The 21,177-nt window shown below is 44.5% G+C and overlaps 1 protein-coding gene across 4 annotated transcripts; it reads left to right on the top strand.

The window, feature by feature from the left end:
• Window positions 1-20,762, top strand: DYNLRB1 (dynein light chain roadblock-type 1). 4 transcript variants are annotated; one of them, XM_047854678.1, is made up of 6 exons: window positions 379-590; window positions 3,295-3,405; window positions 8,503-8,578; window positions 15,034-15,156; window positions 15,367-15,534; window positions 20,404-20,762. In XM_047854678.1, exons 2-6 carry the CDS (start codon window positions 3,358-3,360, stop codon window positions 20,445-20,447), a joined length of 459 nt encoding a protein of 152 aa, XP_047710634.1. In that variant the 5' UTR covers window positions 379-590; window positions 3,295-3,357; the 3' UTR covers window positions 20,448-20,762. The 4 variants fall into 4 exon arrangements, with proteins under 4 accessions (XP_047710635.1, XP_047710638.1, XP_047710634.1 ...); XM_047854679.1 differs by lacking the exons at window positions 379-590; window positions 3,295-3,405 and adding an exon at window positions 1-151; XM_047854682.1 differs by lacking the exons at window positions 379-590; window positions 3,295-3,405; window positions 15,034-15,156 and adding an exon at window positions 16-151.
• Window positions 20,763-21,177: the final 415 nt, after the last annotated feature.

Here is a 21,177-nt window from a genome sequence, read left to right as displayed (position 1 = left end):
CTGACTAGACCCGCCCGGCCGTCAGTCCCACGCTGGGTCCTGGTAGGCTCTCGGAGCTGTCCGTTTTGACAGGGTGTTGTGCGCAGGCGCGAAAGGTACCGGGACTGGGCTGAGTGCCGGGGTCGCGGAGCTACTGGATCGGTCGGAGATGGTGAGTGTCCGCCTAGAGCTTGTGGTTGGTGGCCGTAGGGTGGTCGAGTACGACCGCCCACCACCCTGCGTCTAGCCTTTCATTCTCTGGGGTCGTCTCAGAGTGCCGGGCTGGGAATCCGCGGGCCGGGGCGGGGCCGGACCCCAACTGACTGGAGGACGGAACCCGGGTAGCGCGGGCCTCGAGACCCGGACTGGGGACCGAGGGGACCAAGGCGGGGCCACCCGTCTCGCAGGCTCTTGACCGGAAGCGGGAGCTCCGGCCTCGGCCAGGGTCTGAGAGAGAGGGGGAGGCCAGCCGAGAGGCCCTTACAGTTTAGAGTCCTGGGCCTTGTAGCGCGATAACAATAACGATAAGGTTTCCTGGAAGCTTAATTTGTGTTCGACGCTGCTAAGCGCTTTACGTATTTTGGCTTTCCTCCTCACCACAGTTCTGTGAGGTAGGTACGACCATTATCCCCATTTGACATACTTGAAAGCTAAAGCCGAGTGAAACTAAATGCCTTCTCTTGGGAAATGGCGGAGGTTGATTTGAACCCCAGAAGCTTGATTGACACCTTTCTGTCCCTGTGGTTCTTTCGAGCGTCTGGGATTTGGTGCATGAATCAAACCGGCGGGGTCCACCCTTGGGCATCCCAAAGCGTTGCTGGCAGGAACTGTGTGGGCTCTTTATGACTTTATTGGTTTGTTTTCTCATGTTTTTAATCCTCCCGACTTGGGGAAACTTGAAAAGACTTATTAAATGTGAAATCAAAAATCTTATTTAAAAACCGTAAAACCCACAGGAAAAATTGAAAAGGAGAAAGGAACGGTGTCATGACCTAAAGGCAAGCACTTACAATTAGACATTTGTCCAGTCTTTCTGCCTTCAGCTTTCCTTTGATATAGTTTAGCTCCTACTAAATGTACAGTTGTGGTCTCGGCTTTTTTCATTTATTATTACACCACAAAGAATATGATTACATCACTAAAAACATGTAATGTTTCAAACATATGTAACTTTAAAACTGTAAAGAAAAATTTTAACAGATAATACCCGCAACACAGTAAAAACAATAATCTGAAAGGATCTAACTGAAAAATAAATCTCCCACCCAACCCTGACCCCTAGCCTTTGTCTCCAGAGTTGAAAGTTCTTTATATGTCAACAGGCATGTATATGCTCCCTCTTTTTCTGACACAAATGGTGGCTTACTGCAACCTGTACCATGCTATTGTGTGTTTATACTCATGAAAACAAAACATATTTAGACGCACATTTTAACCAATTCAGGCATATCAAGTATATTGAAGCATGTAATGCAAAAAGTACGTGAAGTACCTATCTCACACCCCTATGATGTGTGCCAACAACTGTTGGCATTTGGCTGTTTTCTTCTAGGTTTGATTAGTGCATAACCACATGTACATATAAGCTTGTTTATCACATGAAACTGGAACATACATGTTTCTACATATTAAGTTTACTTTAGGCTATATATAGAGAGATCTCCTGCAGCTTACTCTGTTCACTTAAAAATATCAAACATTTTTCCATGGCAATATATACAAATCTTTATTCTTTTTAAGGATTGTATGATATTCCATTGCAGTATATATACATTTAGGTGATTTACAGTTTTCCACTCTAGACAGTTTTGCAGTAACTATTGTCTTTTTGTGTATGTGTGTGTGCTCATGCTAGTGTTTTATGTAGTGTTTATAGGGTAGATTCCTAGAAGTGCTACTTCTGGCATCCATAGTTTAGTTTGGTAGAAACTGCCAAATTGCCCTTTTTATGGTGATATAAAAATCATCCATAATTCTATCTAGTCTTACTCCACCACACAACTATTTTCAACTCTGTATGTTCTCCTTCCTCTTGGTTCACATATGCATATTTTTCAAGATGTACATTCTATTCTTTTTTGTTTTAGTATCCAAAGACATTGAACCTTCTTGCTACATCATCTTTGTGATTTTTAGTGACTGCATAATAGTAAAATAGTTGTACCATAATTTGACAAACCATTCCCCCTGGCATACGTTTGGGTTGCTTCTAACTCTTCATTAGTAGAGGTAATGATGTGATGAGTATTTCTGTATATGTAGAGTTTTTCTTATGTTATGTTATGTTATGTTATGTTATGTTATGTTATGTTATGTTATGTTATGTTATTTTAGAGAGCACAAGGCAGGGGAGGGGCAGAGGGGAAGAGAGAATCTTAAGCAGACTCCACATTCCAACATGGAGCCAGATGGATGGCTTGATCCCACAACCCTGGGATGGGGACCTGAGCCGAAATCAAGAGTCAGACACTTAAATGACTGAGTCACCCAGGTGCCCCTGTTTTTCTTTTTGAAAAATTTAGATTATTTCCTTAGGAGAAATTCTCAGGAAAAGAATTTCTGAGGCCACTGGACCAACACACTTATGGGTCTTGCAGTAGTGTTGTCCTGTGGCTTTACCAAAAGGTCAGATTGCCTTTGTACCAGGTTTGCCATAACTGCCAGCATTTAAAAAGATACTTCAGCATTGCTGTAATTTTTCATTTTTTTATTTATAGGAAACAGTGAACATTTTTCTGTATGGTTGTATTTTCTCTTAGGTGTATTTTTTACTAGTATCCTTTTGGCCCACTTAACTTTTACAACACCCAGTGCTCATCACAAGTGCCCACTTAACTTTTAGATTTTTTTTGTTTAAGCTTATTTATTTACTGTGAGAGAGAGAGAGAGAGAGAGAGAGAGAGAGAGAGAGAGAGAGAGCATGAGCAGGGGAGGGGCAAAGAAAGAGCGAGAGAGGGAATCCCAAGCAGATAGTGCAGAGCCCTACACAGAGCTCAATCTCATGAACCATGAGACCATGACCTGAGCCGAGATTGAGTCGATGCTCAACTGACCGAGCCATCCAGGCGCTAGACTTTCTATTTTTCGTAGTCATTTTGTATGATATTTTGGAATTACTCTTTTGTTATATCAGATGCACATGTTTTTCTGTCCTTTTGATTCATTTTTGTTTTATACAAATTAAAATGTTTATGCTTAGTAGTCAGATTGGTCACGGTTTCTTTGTTAACTATTTGCTTCAGATAGTTATTGCTACCAGGCTGAACTAACAAGTAATCCTGGAGTTTTACTGCTATTTGTTTTTCCATCTGTCAGCAACATGCACCTGGGAACTAAAGAACATACAGACACCCATGTTAGTAGTACCTACTACCCAGGATGCTGAGGATACCAGTTGGGCTCCCTCTAGGACAGGAAGTTGGAGATGTAAGTCAACCCTGGGGAACTGCATATCCAGTCAGATATTTCTGATACCAGTTGGCTAGCTCTGCAGAAACAACAAACTTTGAGCTAGAGGTGGCATGACTGGGATGCCTGCCTAGGACTATCCTTTCCCATCTGTAAATGTCCCTGTTTCTGCTTGTGGCTTTGGGGCATCATTTGTTTTTCTTCTTCGCTCTTTTAGGGCTGAACTTGTGGTTTGTTTTAAGCAGTTTCTCCTGAACCCAGGTAGGTAATTGGTGCCCTGTGTCTCCTGGAGACCCCTCTAGACCTCATGGTCCCCACTCATCCAGGCCTAGCCCCATCCTGGTGGTTGGGGTCAAGTTGGAAAAGCTTTTCTCTAGTCTTACAGAAAACTATTTTTATTTAATTTGACTATGTAAAAATTTTTAAACTTCTGATTATTGAAGAAAATCAGAAGATTAAATGAAAAAGGGAGGGAAGTGTAATTTATGTGATGGACAAAAGTCTAATGTTTCTAACATACAAAGTTTTTGAAAATCAATAGAAATGTGGAAAAAATCAGAAGACTCAAAATGGAGAGATGTAAACAGTAAAGTTCATTTCAATTTCACTGATAATTCTTAAAAATGAAATTAAGTTGACTTTCTTATATATATATAAGTTGACTGTTATACTGTTGTTATATGATTTGTGCATATCAGATTAGTAAAGAGTCAGAAAACATTGGCAATACCAGTCCTCTGTATTCCTTGAACATGCCAAACTTGTTCCTTGCACTGCTTTGCTTTCAGTCCTTTGCCTGGAGTGCTCTTCTTTCTCATCATTTAGTTCTTGGCTTAAAGATTACATCCTCAAGTGTTCCTGGTACTAGCCAAAGTAGCATTCTCCTGCACCCTGCCCAGCCCTGTCCCTCTACCCTGCAGTAATCTTGGTTACTTGTTTTTTGAACATCTTTTCGCCAGAATGTGAGCTCCCTGAGGGCAAGGACCTTATCAGTTGTGGTCAGTGGTATATTCAGCTCTTCTCTTGACCTGCTACAGATCTTTGGGCAAAACTCTTCTTTCTGAATCTCCATTTCTTCATTGTAAAATGAAGATCATACTAACCACGAAAGGTTCAGATGAGAGAGGTGTCTGAAAACATTTATCCCAGTATCTGATCTACTGAGCAGGTCAATGCATAATTGGTGTGTTTACTTTTTAAGAAGCCAGATCTCAGTGGCAGGTTCTCATTAAACTTAGGACCACCTAAACCCTAGCTCTTGTTTACCTTGGGTACTGTAAGGCCATGTCTCCCCTCCTATACTTAAAAAGGTTGATTTTTGTAAAACGTAGTTGTAGAAGTGATTTTTATTTGCTCATTAAGCATTTATTGAGTCTTTATGGTGCTGAATAGTGGGATTATAAAGTCTAGGTCCCTGTTCCTGGGGTGCTTTGGGTTTAGCACACAGATAGTTACATCCCATTGTGGTAAGTGCTGTGAAGGTGGGGTGCCAAGGGTGCCCAGAAGAGGGGCAGGAGGCTCATGAGTTGAGTCCAGAGAGCTGGGCGTTAGTTACATCAAGCAGTGAGTCAGGGAGAAAAGGTTGCTTCCTTCAGACAGAGCAGCACAGGCCAGGGCCCAGACAGGCCGTGCTTGCCCCCTGCAGTCTTTTCTCCACATAGCAACCGGAGCCATTCTTTTGAAACAGATCTTGTCATTCCTCATGTCAGAGCCTGCTAGTGGCTCCCCATATCATCCTCATTAAAAACCATTCATTGCTGTGGTCTACCAAGCCCACTGAAATCTAATCTGACCATGGCTGCCTCTCTGATCTCTCTCATCTGGTCACCTGCCGCTCACTGCACTTCAGCCACACTGGTTCCTTTGAGCCCTGGAGCATGCTATCTCAGGGCTCTTGTATTTGCTCTTCGCATTGCCTGGAACACTCTCCCTAGAAATCCACATTAGCTCCCTCATTTTCTTCAGATCTCTACTCAACTATCACCTTAGTGAGGACTTTGCTGACACTTATTTAAAATTGCCATCAGTCCTTGCATTCCAGATGCCCCTTCCCTACTATATCTGACATTTATACTTCACTTATTTCTTTGTTTAATGTCTGCTCTTCCCTCCATGTCAGCTTCATGAAGGCATGGGTTTTTTGTTAGATTTTGTTCACTACAGCATCCCCAGACCTAAAACAATGTCTGGCACATAGAAGGTACCCATATACCCGAAGTGGGGCTGAAGTATAACAGTCATGAAATAATTCATCTTTTTCATTTCAGCCCCACTTTGTAGTCTCCAGGGGATATTTCAGACCTCTATTCTGACATCTTTGATTTTAGCTTTCTTTCCCTTCTCTAGGTTGATTGCAGATTGGCTGGGCTGTCGATGTTGAGTATGTCAGAGAGCCCTGTGGTCTCCATGTTAGAGATCTCTTTCTTGGATGCACGGAGAAGGGTTAAAAAATGTTTTTAAGTAGAAACAACATATTAGAAGAAAAAGAGTCTGTTTTGAAAAAAAAAGAAAGAAAACCTTATCTATAATTTCCTGCTCTCAATGTGGCTCCTATTTTTTTCAAAGTCCTAACTCTCTGATTTTTTTTAATGTTTTTATTTATTTTTGAGAGAAAGAGAACGAGCTAGGGAGGGGCAGAGAGAGAGAGGGAGACACAGAATCCAAAGCAGGCTCCAGGTTCTGAGCTGTCAGCACAGAGCCCAACGTGGGGCTTGAACTCACGAATGGTGAGATGACAACTTGAGCCGAAGTCAGACGTTTAACCAACTGAGCCACCCAGGCGCCCCCTAACTCTCTAATTTTCATATGGTTCATATGGTTCATATGGTTTCATATGGTTCATATGGTTCATATCATCAAGCACTTTATTTTTGCATTTTAGCTGCTTTCACTTAATGTTATGTCATACTTTTGTGGTGGTATAAATATTCTGATCACCATTGTTATTTTTGTGTGTTAAATTCGTATGAATGGACATTCCATTGTTTATTTGGCTTTTTTTCCTAATGATTGGGCATTTTTGGCTCTTTCTACTTTTTGCTACTGCAAGGTGTCACTGCAGTATTGTTGTATTCTTCCTTTAAGTTATTTCCTTAGGATGAATTTCAGGAAAGTTACCAGGTCAGGTTGAGTACTGTGTAATATTTACCACTATCACACTTTACCCCTCCTCTCCAGAATAGCACTTAATAGGAGCTCAGTGAAAGTCTGTTGAATGAATTATGACCTCATACATGCATGACCCATTACATTGTACTCAAATCCACAGAGCTAGCCCTGTCCTTTTACCCAGGCTCCAGATTTATGAGGCTTCAGGCTATTTGCCATTTTGTAGGAAGAACTTGTTTGCCCTTCTCTCCAGCATTTGAGTATTCTTATATCATTGGGGAGTGGGTGGTAGTGACTGGATTGTCAGTCTTATGCCTACTAGAAAAACAATACTTCATTGTGCTAGGTCCATCTACTGTTTAGAAGCTCCTCCTCTTCAGGCCAACCCATTAGCCCTTGGGGGTGGGGAACCACTTTTTTTAGGCAGATGGAGCCTCTGTTTTCAACATAGTCCCAACTCAGACTTTGAGTAGCTTCTGACTGGATTCTGGACCTGTCTGGAAGGAGCCTCCTAAAAACAAGCACACTTGAAGGCCAGTTTCCATCCACAGAAACAGGCGCAGTTCAGTTAAGCAGCTGTTTATTGAGCACCTAACTCTGCAGAGCATTGTAGAAACTCTAAGTAAACCAGTACCTAATGCATTTCTAGTCAAGAGCTTGGGGAGTTGGGGCACCTGGGTGGCACAGTCGGTTAAGCGTCCGACTTCAGCCAGGTCACGATCTCTCGTCCGGGAGTTCGAGCCCCGCGTTGGGCTCTGGGCTGATGGCTCAGAGCCTGGAGCCTGTTTCCAATTCTGTGTCTCCCTCTCTCTCTGCCCCTCCCCCGTTCATGCTCTGTCTCTCTCTGTCCCAAAAATAAAATAAAAACGTTGAAAAAAAAAATTAAAAAAAAAAAAAAGAGCTTGGGGAGTCAGAAATGGGCAGACTCCCCTGAGTTGAGGATCAGTAAAAGCTTCATGGATGAGGTGATGTCTTAAATGGCCTAGAAGAATTTGTTGGATTTCTTTGTTAGGGTAAAAAAGATGTAGAGATAGGTATGGGAATGGAGATGGAGAGTTGAAGGAAGGGTAAAGAGATAGGAGTGATCATATAGAAGGCCTGGCATGGCAGGGTGAGGACCCAAATGCCATGTGCTAGTTTTTGGAGAATCAGGATTAATGAGCCCCTTCCCCAGGCTGTGTGCCATGTGTTACACTCTCAGATGCTAGCTTATTAAGTCACTGAATTTATCCTCATGGTGTTAGAGCAAATACTTGGTGCCCTGGAAGAGACAAGCGACATGCGCTCAGGGAATCAGAAAAGACTGTTTATTTCGCACCGGTGCCAGCCCAGCAGAGTCACCTCCAAAGCCTGAGCCCTGAACTTTGGCATCAGTCTTCTTTTATGGTTGGGATGGTAGGAGGTTGAGAGACAAAAGAAAAAGGGTGGTGCTCTGCAGGCAGTTGGTAGAGGCAGAAAGCAAGTAAGATCATGGAAGCCAAAAGCATGCAAAGGGAGTATCCAGCCACAGACATCTGACTGGCCCTTTGTATCTTGTTTTTACTAGCTTTTCTTCTCAATGGAGTCACTTTTCTTCTTTAGAATGTTTTCAGTTGTGCTGTTTGGGCCACAAGTGACAACTTAGTCCTCTTCCTGTTAAGACACCACTGTTTGGGTTTTTTTCAAATCACCAGAGTCCTTTCCTGAGGTGTACCAAATATGTGAGTCATGGATGCCTCTATACTCCAAGAATGGTATTTATATTCTGCTCCCAAACAGCTAAGCAGGGAGGGAAAATAGTGCCTGATAGGCAAAGGGCCTGGAGTAGCCCCGCCCCATGCTGGGGTTTAAGTGCTGGAAATGGCCTAGGGACCACTCCGAACAAGCCTGGGGGCTTTGAGGAGGTACCTAGTGCCTGGGTGTTGTTTGTTATTGGAAGACAAATATATGATTCATTTGCCAGGAGTGTGAGGGAATTAATCCAGTCTTACTGGCCCTTCTTAACTTTGGTCTTGTTCTCTCTGGCAGGCAGAGGTGGAAGAGACACTGAAGCGACTTCAGAGCCAGAAGGGAGTACAGGGAATCATCGTGGTGAACACAGAAGGTACCCCCTCCCTTTGGCTATGACCTGCACGCAGGCAGACCCCCAGAAAACAGCCCAAATAGAGCCTGACACTGTTTACTAAGCCCCTTCATATATGGGATCTAATTTTTACCCTTTTTAAAACATTTCCAGTGTCCCAGCACTATAGTTGGAATTCCAAAGTTTAAAAAAGTAAAAATTCACTCAGTCCCACTGCCCTAACAGATCATACTTTTTAATGTGCCATGCTTTTTTTTAGCCCTTGTACAGGTATGTCTTCTCTTACTCTTTTGCATATTTATTCATGAGGTTGTTTTTTGGCTTTTTTCCTTCATAATTTACATGACCAAATTTTTTAACTACCAGTTCAATGTTTATCAGACATCCCCCATTCATATTGTTTCTACTTTTTTTTTTTTTCAACGTTTATTTATTTTTGGGACAGAGAGAGACAGAGCATGAACGGGGGAGGGGCAGAGAGAGAGGGAGACACAGAATCGGAAACAGGCTCCAGGCTCTGAGCCATCAGCCCAGAGCCTGACGCGGGGCTCGAACTCACGGACCGCGAGATCGTGACCTGGCTGAAGTCGGACGCTTAACCGACTGCGCCACCCAGGCGCCCCTGTTTCTACTTTTTAAAAAAGTTTTTTATTTATTTTGTGTGTGAGAGACAGAGAAAAAAAACACAAGTTGAGGAGGGGCAGAGAGGGAGAGAGAGAATCCCAAGCAGTCTCTGCACCGTCAGCACAGAGATAGATGTGGGGCTCAAACCCACAAAAACTGTGAGGTCATGACCTGAGCCGAAATCAAGAGTTGGATGCTCAACCAACTGAGCCATTTAAGTGCCAGGTGCCCCTCTACTTTTTTTTTTTTTTTTTTTTTTAAGTAAACTCTACCCATAGTGTGGGGCTCAAACTCATGACCCAGAGATCAAGAGTCACATGCTCTACCAACTGAGCCAGCCAGGCACCCCTGTTTCTGCTTTTTTGCTAGATAATACTCTGGCCTATAGCTTTTCCCTCCTCTTCTATAGCATTTTTTTTTAAACATCCCAAAGAGTACAGTTACTAATTTTCCCAAGCTACAATGGACTAACATTTATCACACACTTGTTTCATGCCAGGCCACAGGCTGGTGCTTTATAAACATATTGTTTCATTTGTTCCGTAAGGCAGCCCTGTTGTCTCCATTTTGTAGTGGAGAACATGGAGTCTAGACATTTAATTGATTTGCCTGCCATTACAGAGCCAAGGTTTCATTCCAAGTCTGTCTGAATGCACTTGCATTCTCACACACTGTACTGTGAAGGATCAGAGTAGCTGCTGGTCTGGCCCAGGCCATGCCCAGGGTCAGCCCAGCTGGGCTCCCCCAATCAGCGTTTAGTCAACTCTGATTTGTTTGGGACTTCTTGAGAGCCCTGCGTGGATACGTTATCATTCTAGGCCTTGTTTTTAGAAAGGGGAGAATTCTCAATAATGCCTACGTAATAGAGCAAAATGAAAGTCATCAAGAATGAAAAAGTGAAAGTGGCATGTCCTCAGAATATTGTTTTCCAGGGGTGTCTGGGTGGCTCAGTTGGTCAGGTGTCCAACTTCGGCTCAGGTCATGGTCTCGTGGTTTGTGGGTTCGAGCCCTACATGAGGCTCTGCGCTGACAGCTCAGAGCCTGGAGCCTGCTTTGGATTCTCTCTCTCTCTCTCTCTCTCTCTCTCTCTCTCTCTCTCTCTGCCCCTCCCCCACTTGTGCACACTCTCTTTCTCTCTCTCTCTCTCTCTCTCAAAAATTAATAAACATTAAAAATTAAAAAAAGAAAATAAAAGAATATTGTTTTCCAGGGTACCTGGGTGGCTCAGTCGGTTGAGCATCTGACTCTTGATTTTGGCTCAGGTCATGATCCCAGGGTTGTGGTATCGAGCCCCGCCTCATGCTCCATGCTGCTCGTGGAGCCTGCTTTGGGGTTCTCTCTCTCCCTCTGCCCCTCTCCCCCACTCACACTCAAGCTTCTGTGTTCTTTTTCTCTAAAATAAAAGTTAAAAAAAAAAAAATGTTGTTTTCCAAGTTGTCAGACCCTGGCCAGCCTAGAACTAGGCAGTACATGCTCTCCAGCTCTGTCAGACTCTAATTATACCCTGCAATCGAAGCAGGCAGCATGGTGGGAGCCCTCAGGACATTGTGGAAGGTGGGAGCCCTCAGGACATTGTGGAAGCAGGTGCAGGTCCCAGTTCAAGTTTGCCACTGATCAGCTGGAGGACCTGGCACTTCCTCTTCCCCTCTTCAGACCTCAACTGCTATTAGTGGAATGGTTGATCCAGGTAGTTTCTTCTGGGTGTTTCTTACTCCAAGACCTAAAAGACCATTTGTGTATCACCCAGAGAGAGACTTTCTTCTTTCTTGGACTGGACATTTTTTTTAAGTTTACTTATTTTTGCGAAAGAGAGCGAGAGCGAGCATGCATGCTCAGTGGCAGGGCAGAGAGAGGAGACAGAGGATCCAAAGCAGGCTCCATGCTGACAGCAGAGATCCCAATTCAGGGCTCGAACTCACGAACCATGAGATCATGACCTGAGCCAAAGGCAGACACTTAACTGACTGAGCCTCCCAGGTGCCCCTTGGACTGGACATTTTTGACCCCAAATGGGTAGGGAACAGCTCCCGGGGTTGTTCCCCAAATGGGGAGGGAATAGGCCTCCATCAGTATTTGCAAACCACAACCTTCATTCTTACCTTAAAATGGTCTCAAAACTTGAGCTTTTTCATTGGGAAAATAGAGCCTCAACTGCTTACCTTTTGGATACTAATGAGCACTTCTTTTTCATAAACGAATGTGGCAGTATTGCCTAGTGACTAAGAATATAGAACACAGAACCAGACTGCGTAGGTTTGAATCCTGACTCTACTTATCAGATGTGTGATCTTGGGCTAGTTATTTAACCTTTCTGTTCCAGTTTCCTCATCTGTAAAATGTGGATAATATACTACCTTCCAGGGAAGCTTTTAGAACAGTACCTGATGTATAGTAAATGCCATATAAATGTTAAAATTATCATGTGTATGTATTTATTTATTTTTAATTTGTGTCCCATTCACAGAGCTCCCACTTTAGTCCTCATTTACATTTTATACAGTGCCCCTGCCAGGCAGGGGTATTGCCCATTTTCCATATGAGAAACCCAGAGCTGATGACCTGCCCAAGGTCAGCCAACTGTGAATGGAGATGGTCAGAACTCACTGCTCTATAGAGCCTTTAAGCTTTCTGGAAGCTTCCATTAAGGATGATCAGTTAGGGGGGTGCCTGGGTAGCTCAGTCAGTTGAGCATCTGACTTCAGCTCAGGTCATGATCTCGCCGATCCCAAGTTCGAGCCCCGCGTTGGGCTCTGTGCTGACAGCTCAGAGCCTGGAGCCTGTTTCGGATTCTGTCTCTCTCTCTCTCAAAAATAAACAGTTAAAATAAAAAGGATGATTAGTTAGGGATTCCTATTATCCCCTGTAGGGTTTTCCTACCCCCATAATTCAACTCAGGGGCCTCTTCTTGCAGGATGCCTTTCCTGATCACTCCAGTCCAGACTGATTGCTTTTGGCCCTGAACTCGTGACACACCCTTATCCTAGTCACTTGCCAAACACCTGCCACTACCTTTTGACTTCTCTGAGTTGGCCATATTTAACTGTTTCACAATAAAAGTGTGAATTTAAGCAAAATTGCCAAGAACTTAAGGAATATTTCATTCCATTTGTACCTGGTCAGACCACCTGCCATCTTCTGCTGCTACCCACACGGGGCAGCATAAAAGACTCAAATGTGTAAGCTTCATGAGGTTAGAAATTTGTCTCTTGTGTTCACTACTGTATCCCCAGCACCTAGAACAATGTTGACATGTAGTTGGTGCTTAATAAATAGTAGTCCCCCCACACACCTTGTCTGTGGTGGGGCGGGGGGTGGGGGGTACATTCCAAAACCCCCAGTGGATGCCTGAAACCGGGATAGTACCCAACCCTATGTACACTGTGGTTTTTTCCTACATGTACACACTTGTGATAAAGTTAAATTAGTAAATTAGGCACAGTAAGAGGTTAACAATAACTAATAGTAAACAACTATAACACTATACTATAATAAAAGGTGAATATGGTCTCTCTCAAAATACCATATTATACTGTATTCACCCTTCTTGGGATGATGTGAGATGATAAAATTGCCTATGTGATGAAATGAACTCAGGTGAATGACATACAGGCATTGTGACGTAGTGGTAGGCCACTGTTGACCTGATCAGGAGAATCATCTGCTTTCAGACCAGAGTTGATGCAGGTAACCAAAACCATGGAAAGTGATACCGCAGATAAGGTGAGGGGCTACTGCCTCTGTTAAATATTGTTAATGTTCTTTATTGTTGATTGATGAGGCTGGGTTTGGTGGGAATATCTGGTTATACAACTTTGGTCTTGACAGATCTGAGCCCCAGGTTAGAAATCCTGCTGCCTTGTGACCAGCTACTTCTGCAGACTGCACAGTCCCAATGTGTAAAGGAAGAAGCTTGAAGCAGGCGACCTAATCATTAGGCTATCTTTGAGATGTCCGCAGTTCTGACACTGTCTGAATCTGGACTTAAATCTCTTATCCTTATTTGAAATTCTCCCCAGTTTTGGTCCCTGTTCTGCCCCCTCACCACCTCTAATGTTTTCTTTTGTTTTTAAAGTGAGCCATCAAGTAGTTAGTTTCTTGTCTCCTTCATACACCTCTCACTTAGTAGAAATGTGATAAAAATCATGACAGTATTTGAATTGCTGAAAGAAGCCCTTGAGAGCACTCATTTGTCACCAGCAATAAATGCTTAATGGAGTCTCTTTAAGGACAATGGTGAGTGTAGCAGACCTGGTCCTGACCCCAGGAAGCTTATAGTCATAATGATCACTTCCATAATGGTGAGGTGTCAAACTCCAAAGAAAATGCTCCAAAGGAAAATCATGTGGGATGGTAAAATGGGGGCATTGACCACATCTGGGGCTGGGTAGATACACCAGAAAATGGAAACCTGAGGAATCAGTGGGAATCACAAAAGAATGAGGAAGGAAGGAAAGTTCCAGGCAGAGAAACCTGAAAGAAGGTGGCCTTGTGGTATATAAGAAGAGAAGGATAAGAGGTTTGATCATGCAGACTTTGCCAGGCCTTGATACTGGCCCTTCAAGTACCCTGGGTGGGGATGGGATTTATTGTGTGGTGATGTTGATAACAAATCAACATTTATTACATTCATACTCTCTTTCCTAAATATTCTTAAATGAATTAGCCATATTTAATCCTCACAGCACAAGTATCATTTTACAGATGAAGAAATAGAGGTTTAGGTTAAGTCACATGTCTGAGGCCACATAGCTATGAAGAGACAGAGCCCAGGGTATTTGTCCAGGTCAGAGTTTCTACTCAGTCATCACTGTAGCTGCTCATAGGCCATCCTCGGGAAAGTCTGCTATGAAGTGAGGTCTCCAGGGGCCCTGGTGGGCACATTGTTGTCATCCAGGATCCAGTAGCAGCGCTAGTGATCTAGTCCTCTTGTCCCTTAGCATATGTGCTGCCGAACCAAGCACCGTCTCATCCCTTAAAGGCAAGTGATCACTATGGTCTGTCTTCATGACTTCACTTCGCTCAAAGCAGTCTCTCTGACTCAGCTGCCTCTCTTGCCACTATGTCCTCTTCTGCCCAATCTCGTGTTCCTGCTCCCTAAGAAGAAAAGATTGGGCCAGTTTCTTGCCACCTGTGAGAAGGCCTGAGGGTGATTGCCTTTGGCCAGTCTTTAAGCTGGTCACTTGTGGGCCAGATCAGCAGGGTTGTCAGCCCCCAAATCTAGCCACTTACATGTGAGGAGCCACTTGTGCCATATTCCCCACAAGTGCCTGTCAGCTGGGCACTTAAGGCCTCCTCATTGGAACCTGCTAATATGTCACGGTGATTCATAGATACCTGATGATTTAGTTGTGTCCTGAGGTGGCTCAGGCTGAGCCCGATTCTTCACCTCCATGACAATAGGCACTGTCTAGTAAGAGAGATCCATTTAATAGTTCATTGCAAGGAAACAATCCTCAAAACAGAAAAGGCTTCGTACACAATGGTGTTCGCTGCTTAGTAATTAAGTAAAAAAATCCAGCCTACGTACCAACAATAGAGGAATGATTAACTCTGTGGAAGGTCCATTTGTGGGCTCTTTGAAAGCAATAGCAATGCTGTTTACAAGTGTATATGCAGACAGAGAAACAGGCTTAAATTTGAGGGGCACAATCATGTGTATAGACAATGTGTTTACAACTGGGCCCAAAGCCTCCATTGGTGGGAACTGGATCAAAACACTAGAGATGGTAATGTCTTGGCACAAGCTGACCTTTTTCTTCTTCCTACTTTTCAATATTTACCAATTTGTAAGAGCTGCCCTCCTTGTTCAGGTTCCAAATGTTCTGAATGATAGTCTCTCCTTTTATTGCTAGAAGCCAGTCAAGACAGTGCCAAGAAAAGAGGAACCCAGCAGCAGAGCCCACAGGCGTACATTCGAATCCTAGCCCCACTGCTTATCGGCTGTGTGACCACTCAGAGCTTCTGTTGCTTCATTGGCGAGTGAAGATGGTGATACCACCCCCAGAGTAGTTCTGGGGACTGGCACTGCCATAGTTAAAGTGCTCAGCACTGTGCCTGTTAAGCCCTCAGTAAATACTGACATTGATTGTTAACTGTCAGTCCAGTACTCTTGAATTAAGGGTGCAGTGTTGGGAGCTGGGCAGAAAAGGGCTTCAACATCCTGTTCAGTCTCTGCTCTCCCTCAGGCATTCCCATCAAGAGCACCATGGACAATCCCACCACCACACAGTATGCCAACCTCATGCACAACTTCATCTTGAAGGCCCGGAGCACCGTGCGTGAAATCGACCCCCAGAATGACCTCACCTTTCTTCGAATTCGCTCCAAGAAAAATGAAATTATGGTTGCACCAGGTAAGAGGTCTTCCCTATTCCCACTTGGGAGCAGACTGTCACAGCATATTCTGTGCCGCTTATCAGGAAGGCTTGGCACATTGGTGTCTCCACAGGTGCCATGGAAAGGACTGAAGAGTTGAAGGTTCAGAGGTAATATGCCTCACTGCCTGGCCAGTCTCTGGTTGGCATCCCCAGCAAATACTTGTTCACTGTGACTCTAGACCAGACCCTGTACTAGATTCTAGGACACAGAGGGGAATCGTGATCTCATGAAACATAGAGGAAGGTATGATTAGGTCTTCCCAGAAGAGGGAACATTCGAGCTAAATCTAGGAGGCACAAGAAAGAGTGTAAGCAAGTTGGAGGGGTGGGAAAGCTGTGTTTGAAGGAAAAAGAATTTAGTGATTTAAAATTCAAAGCATAAGGTAAAAATACGTACAGTCATTTTATCCTTGAAAAAAAGTTAAATTGCCCACTTCTAAAGTATAGTCCTAGGATGCCAGGGTGGCTCAGTAGGTTAAGCATCGACTTTGGCTCAGGTCATCATCTCATGGTTCATGAGTTCAAGCCCTGCATCGTGCTCCCTGCTGTCAGCACAGAGCCTGCTTTGGATCCTTTGTCTCCCTCTCTTTCTGCCCCTCCCCCTCTCTTGCTCGCTCTTTCTCAAAAATAAACATTAAATAAAGTCAGTCCATCCCTCAGTCCTGTCTCTCTGGGCCCCGTATGGTCAGCTTTTCCTCCAGCATTGGAACAGATTGCTGCTTTTGTTTCTCATGCAGTGCTTGGTCTGCATTTAGGAGCTGTGCGTACAAACAGTACCTGTGCCTTGAGGATCATTTGCACATGATGAGATGCTCCTCCTGGGAGAAGCCCACAAGGACTGGGACTGCAGGAGGGAATATCAGGGCCACCTGTCCCGGCCTACATCACCTCACTCACATTTACAGACTGGGTGGTAGACAGATTGATTTTCCAGGACTATTTTTATATTGTTTCTTCTCTCCCTCCGTCTTTTTTGGGTGAGCCACATAGTTGTGAGTGTGCAGGAGTTAGGTGTGCACGCGATGATGCTTGTATAGCTCATCTAGGCCATCAGTATATGTGTATGAAGAAAGAGAGGTAGGACATTTGGCCAAGAGGTGTCAAACACCAAACTCAGCTGTGTGGACTTGACCCTGTGAGAGTTCTAAAGGCAAGAAGGTGGTATGATTGTGACTGGGTTCTAGATGAAGGAGGGAGATAGGGAGGCTAGGGATGCTGAAGGTCCTTGGGCTTGGCTTGGCAACACAGGTGGCAGGGAGGCTGGCTGCAGAATTCTGGAGTAACTTGATGTGGGGTCAGCCACCCAAGTAGCAGAGCAATGTTGGTTCTATTCCCAAGCCTGTTCTGGCCCAGTTCTGCTACTTGAAAGGATACAAAGGAGAGAACCATTGACCAAGTCACAGGGGCCCACAGTCTCCCTGGGACACTCCCTAGAGGGGTGGGGACAGAGCTGGTTGATAACAGAGAACATAAGATCACTTCAGTGGCATTTATTCCAAAAACATGCCATACACTGTGTATCAGTTTAATCAGTGTCTAATGTATCACTTGCCAACCTATTATGATGCTCTGGTTCTGTGAGGAAAACCAGATTGCAGCAGACAGAAGCTATTTCCCCTTGAGTGTGACTTTACATCAACCAAAGTCTGAACCCCGATTTCCACATCTGTAAAGCATCAAGTAGAGTATTATACTGCTCTCGTCCCCTGAGACACCCCATTGATTGAGGGGTCGGCTTTGGGTGAGGCAGAAAGGCTCAGAAATATTTGAACTCAGATCCGTCCCAAGATTTCATGTTGTATGGCTACACAAACCTCCATATCCCTAAAAGTTAGGCTAGGAATGGTCTCTGTTGACCCTGTGTGTCAGAGTAGACTTTGTGCCCACATGAGGGCACACGTTGTGAGGCAAAGACAAATGATGTGGTTTCCAAATTCGATTCTCCATGGACAATTTCTCTTGACTTAAAGCTTCTGAGAATGTCTCCTCTGGACCCACAGAGTCATCTGGAAGCTCCTGACTGTCCATTCTCAGCTTGGCTGCAAAGGCATCTTCAACTTGCCCTTAAGGACCCAAAGGCATTCAGAGTTAACGGGTGTAGTTGCTACTTGAGTCCAGGATTGGCAACTCCCACGTTAGAGGTTCTTCTTGGGGTTCACAGGCCCAGAAGCCTCTCAGCCTTGTCAGTGGAGGTGAGGATGGAGTGGCTGGACCCTTCCTAAGCGACACACAGAGGCCTGCAGGGAGGATGTGCACACCCTCTCACTCTCACTTGCTCGCTCACTCTGTCTGACACTCACACTCTGACAGTGCCTCACATTCCTTTATACTGGAGAGGTGTGTGACTTCTTGAGGTTGCCTTAAACACAGTGAAAGTTCCTTCTGAACACCCTCACCACCTCTCCAGCCGTCCTGCTGCTACCAGTGCTCCATCTTGCCTTTTCATTTAGCCAACCAGCCTGCTTATCTGTATTTTAAGTCTGTCTCCCCGCCTACACAGTTCCAAGAGGACAGAGATTTGTAAGCACATAGTATACATTTAACACATAATTGATTAATAAATATATGAATGACTCCCTAGATCTCCCTCCATTGTTGACACCCCACTGTGGGAGTAAGAGGTGGGGTCACCAGTGGGGGATGAGGGTCAGGAATGTCTGTGGGACATGGTATTTAGGATGAAAACCAATGATTTGATACCTTGACACACCCACTTTGATATGGCAAAAATACGTGGGGTGGGGGGGAGGGGGCGAGGAGGGCAGGGCAGGAGCCTCTAAAGTATTAGGGCCAGAATGCCTTAGGATTTCCGCAGAGCACAAGCCCCACAGGGACAGCCCCCAGCCTAGAACAGGCCTAGTTGCCGCATGTTTGAGGTGGGTCCTTCTGAGACTGTAATTAGCACCCCACCCCACACCTTGGGAACAACTTGGAGGAGCGCTGCCCAGGAAGGAAGTCCACTGTCCCCTTCTTCCACCTCATCTTTCTCGTTGATCAGACAGAAGCTGCCTCCCAGACCACAAATAGCAAAGATAGTTTCAGACCGTCTGGCCCTCCATATGTGTACCAAATTTCATCCCATCCTGGCCAAGAATAGCCCATGTGAAAAGACTAAAAAAACAGACTTTGGTTTTCATTTATTAACCTAACTAATATAAAGCCAAGTTAATGCAGCATAATCAAGCTTTAACACTCTGCTTCCCACAAAGCTCTTATAGTGATAGTATTGAATTTAGAGTTTGATTATTTGGAAAAAAGACTCTAGTATTGCTAATTGTGTCTCTTTCTCTTGGTGACTTGTTAATTATTTCTGTTTATATTTTTAAGTGATTTAACTTATACAGATTACTTAGTCATGAAATTATTAATCTTGTAAAATCTGTTTCCTCCTATCTGCAACAGTCTGTTGTCATGGGAAGAAGCAAACTTTAGGCTTGAATCAGCACACACAAAGCAAACAAGGCCAAGGTCCTGCCATTTCTCCCTTGTTCAGCAGAGGGCAGATCAGAAGCGTTCAGTGTTATCTGGGTCAAACCCAGCTAGCTACCTAGCTACCCAGCTCTGCATTTTTGCCTTGGCTTGGGCAAGTCATTTCACTCTCTGAGCCTCAATGAAATGGAAAACACTAGTATCTGTCTCACAGAGTGATTTACTGAGGTACCATATGAGAAGGGGTTGGCCTGGGGCTAGGCACATGGAAGCCTTAGTAAATGTTTGGGGTTTGGTTAAGTGGGCAATGTTGAAACACTCTGCTTCTCCAATTTTTGTTTCTATGATAAGAAGAGCAGTCAGGCTCACCCCTGAGAGCTTGGACTAGCTATGATTTCATGTGGACATTCTTCCTTGCCGGGCTGGATCCCCAGAACTAGAATTGAGATACCTTTGGCTCCATTTGACCTGGTGCCCTTGAAATTTTCCTCATCCAGAAGACTTGAAGGCCAGCAGCTGAGCTTGTGACAGAACTGACATTAACCCAAAACCAGTAGGGTTGAGTTTGGAATTCCATTTTTGACACTAACTAGCTGGGTATTCTTAAACCAGTGGTTGTCCCAGAACTTGCGGCATCAGCATCACCTGGGAACTTGTTTAAAAAAATGCAAATTATTGGGGCGCCTGGGTGGCGCAGTCAGTTGGGTGTCCGACTTCAGCTCAGGTCACGATCTCGCGGTCCGTGAGTTCGAGCCCCGCGTCAGGCTCTGGGCTGATGGCTCGGAGCCTGGAGCCTATTTCCGATTCTGTGTCTCCCCCTCTCTCTGCCCCTCCCCCGTTCATGCTCTGTCTCTCTCTGTCCCAAAAATAAATAAACTTAAAAAAAAAATTTTTTTTAATGCAAATTATTTTAACCATCCTGTAATTAAAATTAAAAACCTAATTAAAAATGCAAATTCTTGGGCTCCACTCCAGATCTACTGAATCCAAAGGGCTAGGGATCGGGCCCAGCCCTGCCGGTGATTCAGATGCCCTTTCTTTTGAGAACCACTGCCATAAGCAATTCATTTAAAGTCTTTGAACCTGAGTTTTCCTACCCAGAAAACAGGGGTGATAATCCTACCTCCCTGTCAGTACTGTGAAGATTAGAAAAGAGAATACACTGCAAGGCCCTGCTGCCAGGTAGGAGGAGGGGCTTGCTCTCCAGCAGCCACACCTACCGGAGCCCTACCCCCACCCTCAGGGAAACTTGCAAGTTCATCTTCTGTTTCCCCAGCAGTTGGAAGTAGCCTGAGCATTGATGCTTTTTATTGTTCCCCTCCCCTTTTATGGTTGGTGATTGGATGATTTCCTTTCTAGTGTGTTTTCTCCCATTTTACACTTAGTGATTTATTTTTTCATTTTTCTCTTTTGCAGATAAAGACTATTTCCTGATTGTGATTCAGAATCCAACTGAATAAGCCACTCTCTTGGCTCCGTGCATCATTCCTTAATTTAATAGCCCCCAAGAATAATAATGTTAAGCATGTCAACCAACTGGCAGGTGGAAATCACCTTTGATCCTACTTAGACCAGTCCAGTGACCAAAGTCATCAAAGTCGTCCCTCTGCTGGCCAGTCACCCTTGAGTTCTTGGGTGGGCCTTCTTTCCTCATCTCCAGATTTTGGAGCAAGAGCTTTGAGTAGTCCACACCCTGCTTCCTTCTGACCTTCAGCTCACTTCGTCACCCTTGGAAAAGGCTGTTTTTCTTTAACTAAAAATAACTGAAATGCTTACCCTGCTGTGTGTCTTTAAACACTAGGTTGAAAAGGCCTCTCTGCCTCTCTCTTCCTGTGTAATCACGTGGTCTAATTGCTGAGCCCCAGTGCTGCCTCTGGCCGCGATGGCAGATTGTGCCCATGGTTCAGAGAGACCTGCTCCTTACTGCACCTGTGGCCACACATGCTGAACTGAGTCTTGTTTATAACTGGTACCCTGGTTTCTGGGCCTCTTGTCCCTAGCCATCCCTCTCAACATTTCCCACTGCCACCAATGTTTTAAAAGGTTATTTTTTTCTACTATACTGGGGATAGGAAAGGAGTGATATTTGTTGAGTACCCAGAATGCACCAGGTATGTTACATACCTTGGCTTATATCATCCTCACAAAACGCTACAGACAGTGTGAAAGCCATATTAAAGATGAGGAAAT

The sequence above is a fragment of the Prionailurus viverrinus genome, chromosome A3 (assembly GCF_022837055.1).
Source record: "Prionailurus viverrinus isolate Anna chromosome A3, UM_Priviv_1.0, whole genome shotgun sequence".
Taxonomy (NCBI): domain Eukaryota; kingdom Metazoa; phylum Chordata; class Mammalia; order Carnivora; family Felidae; genus Prionailurus; species Prionailurus viverrinus.
This window is presented reverse-complemented; position numbering and strand designations above follow the sequence as displayed.